Genomic DNA, 2318 nt, shown 5'->3' with positions numbered 1-2318 from the left:
GCACGGGAGCGGGACCGGACCCAGAGCGTCAACACGGCCTTCACCGCCCTGCGGACCCTCATCCCCACCGAGCCGGTGGATCGGAAGCTGTCCAAGATCGAGACCCTCCGCCTGGCCTCCAGCTACATCTCCCACCTGGCCAACGTGCTGCTGCTGGGCGAGGGCTGCGAGGACGGGCAGCCCTGCTTCAGTGCCATCTATGGCGCCAAGGGCGACCTGGACAGCAAACAGCCCCGCAGCATCTGCACCTTCTGCCTCAGCAACCAGCGGAAAGGGGTGAGCGGGATTCTGGGATGGGTTAGGGATCCTCGTGCCCCTCCTGGCCTGAGTGGGGCAGGAGGCTCAGCATGTCCCAAAGGGATGGGGGGCAGCAGCAGACCCTGCCTGGGCTGAGCGGGGCAGGAGACTCATGGCTCAGTGAGAACCACAGCTTCTGGCTCCAGCTCCCACTGGAGGTTTCGGCTGCTCCTGGCCAAATCCTGCTTGTAGCCACACGCCTACAGCTCCTGCTCACGTCAGAGGGCTGGGCTGCTCCCCCACGTCCATCCGGGCTGGGAGGTCTCAGGGGTTAAACAGTCACCCCAGAGCTGGCGGCATTGGCTGTCCCAGGGGGAGCTCAGAGCTCGCTGGCTGACCCCTTCCCCATCCTCATCCCCATCTGCATACCCAACCCTGCCAGCCCACCAGCACTGTGGCAGGGCTACTCCAGCAGCTCTCTGATGTGATGAGGACAGGCAGAGCCCAGCAGACACCCCCCGAGGGGGGTCAGACAGAGTTTCCCGTCCAGTGTTCCCATGCAGGGTCTGCTGGCAGCACTGGCACATCTCCAGATGGCCATGGCAGAGCATGGCTGCGCTGCCCTGCCCTGCCCTGCCCTGCCCTGCCCTGCCCACCCAGCTGATCCCCCCCAGCATCCTGAAGGTCGTGGGACACCTTTCTTATGGTGAGCCCGCCCTGCTGCCCATGCCAGGGTCCTGGGTGCCCTTGACTGAGGAACAGCTGTGCAGGATATGGGATGCAGGGCTGGAAGTTGCCTGACCTCTTTGACATCCCTTGGCAGGGCTGTGAGCAGGGGCTGCTGTCCCCACCACTGTCCCCACACACCCTCAAGGTGTCCCACGTGTGACCCCAAGCAGTACAGCCACGGGTCACACTCCAGCCCTCAGAGCTTTTTCAAGTTTTGCTGCTCCATTTTTAATTAACTCCCCTGCTCCTGCCACCCGCTCAGCAGCCTCTCCAGCCCTCTTGGGGTCCTCCAGCCTTGGTCCCTGGCAGAGCTGCCCCAGCTGGGATCCTCTGGCTCCTTCCTGGGGCTGGAGCCAGGAGTCTGGCGCAGTGCTGGACCCCCCAGGGGACCCTGTGGAGGCACTGGGGCTGCGAAGCTCCTGCTGGAGGGCAATGGTGGGAGCTGGGTTGGGATCCGACTGTGCATCCCAGCCTTGAGGCTGAGCTGGAAAGGGGCTGTACTGGGCTGGAAATGGGCAGGGCTGGAAATGGGTTGTACTGCACTGCAAATGGTCTGGAAATGGGCTGTACTGGGCGATGCTGGGCTGTGCAAGGCTGGAAATAGGCTGGGCTGGAACTGGGCTGTGTTGGGCTCTGCTGATCCATGCTGGGTTTTACTGGAATGTTCTGGGCTAAATCTGGACTATGCTGGTCTGTGTGGGTTATACTGATACAGGAACTGATAGCTCCCTGCTGGGAGGTGGGGCTGAGCTGTGGGGCCGGACTATGTGAGTCTCTCCAGGGCTGTGGATCTGTCTGGGGCCATGTGTTTGTCCTGGGGTGCTACTGGCCCTGGCCACAGGTGCTGAGGAACCATGGGGGTTGTGTCCTGCAGCATGACAAGGCCAAGGGGGACCCACCTTGGAGGGCTCCACCACAGCACCCATCTCCCAGCCACTCACCCAACCACTCGTCAGGCATGGCCCCCTCTGTCTGTCTGTCCACTCCAGGCAGCATGGAGCTGCCCCAGGACTGAGCCACTGGCCATCTCACAGCGGGTCCCCATGGAGGAGTCGGTGTGGTGGGATGGAATGGGGTGGGCAGGAATGGGGTGCCCCCCATCCGGACACCCCATGGTACCTGCAGCTCTCCCTCCTCTCTCTGCAGGGCAGTCGGAGGGACCTCGGGGGCAACTGCCTGAAAATGCGAGGGGTCACCCCCCTGCGAGTGTCGCGGAGATGAGCCGGGGTCCGGCAGCACCCACCTGAGACAGCGGCAGAGGCAGATGGAGCCCGCACATGCCAGCCCAGAGACCGCAGCGGGGAGGGAGGGAGCTGCTCACCCGAGGTGGCAGCAGCCGGGCCCAGGCTGGC

The 2318-nt window shown here is 63.8% G+C and overlaps 1 protein-coding gene across 1 annotated transcript; it reads left to right on the top strand.

Annotated features, from left to right (window-relative positions):
- On the top strand, positions 1–2318 carry TCF15 (transcription factor 15 (basic helix-loop-helix); the record flags this gene model as incomplete). The annotated part of the gene is made up of 2 exons (XM_008635919.1): positions 1–276; positions 2113–2318. Coding segments are annotated over 2 exons (351 nt in total), but the record flags the coding sequence as incomplete, so codon positions are not given.

Source organism: Corvus brachyrhynchos, unplaced genomic scaffold (assembly GCF_000691975.1).
Source record: "Corvus brachyrhynchos isolate BGI_N302 unplaced genomic scaffold, ASM69197v1 scaffold10, whole genome shotgun sequence".
Classification (NCBI taxonomy): Eukaryota; Metazoa; Chordata; class Aves; order Passeriformes; family Corvidae; genus Corvus; species Corvus brachyrhynchos.
This window is presented reverse-complemented; position numbering and strand designations above follow the sequence as displayed.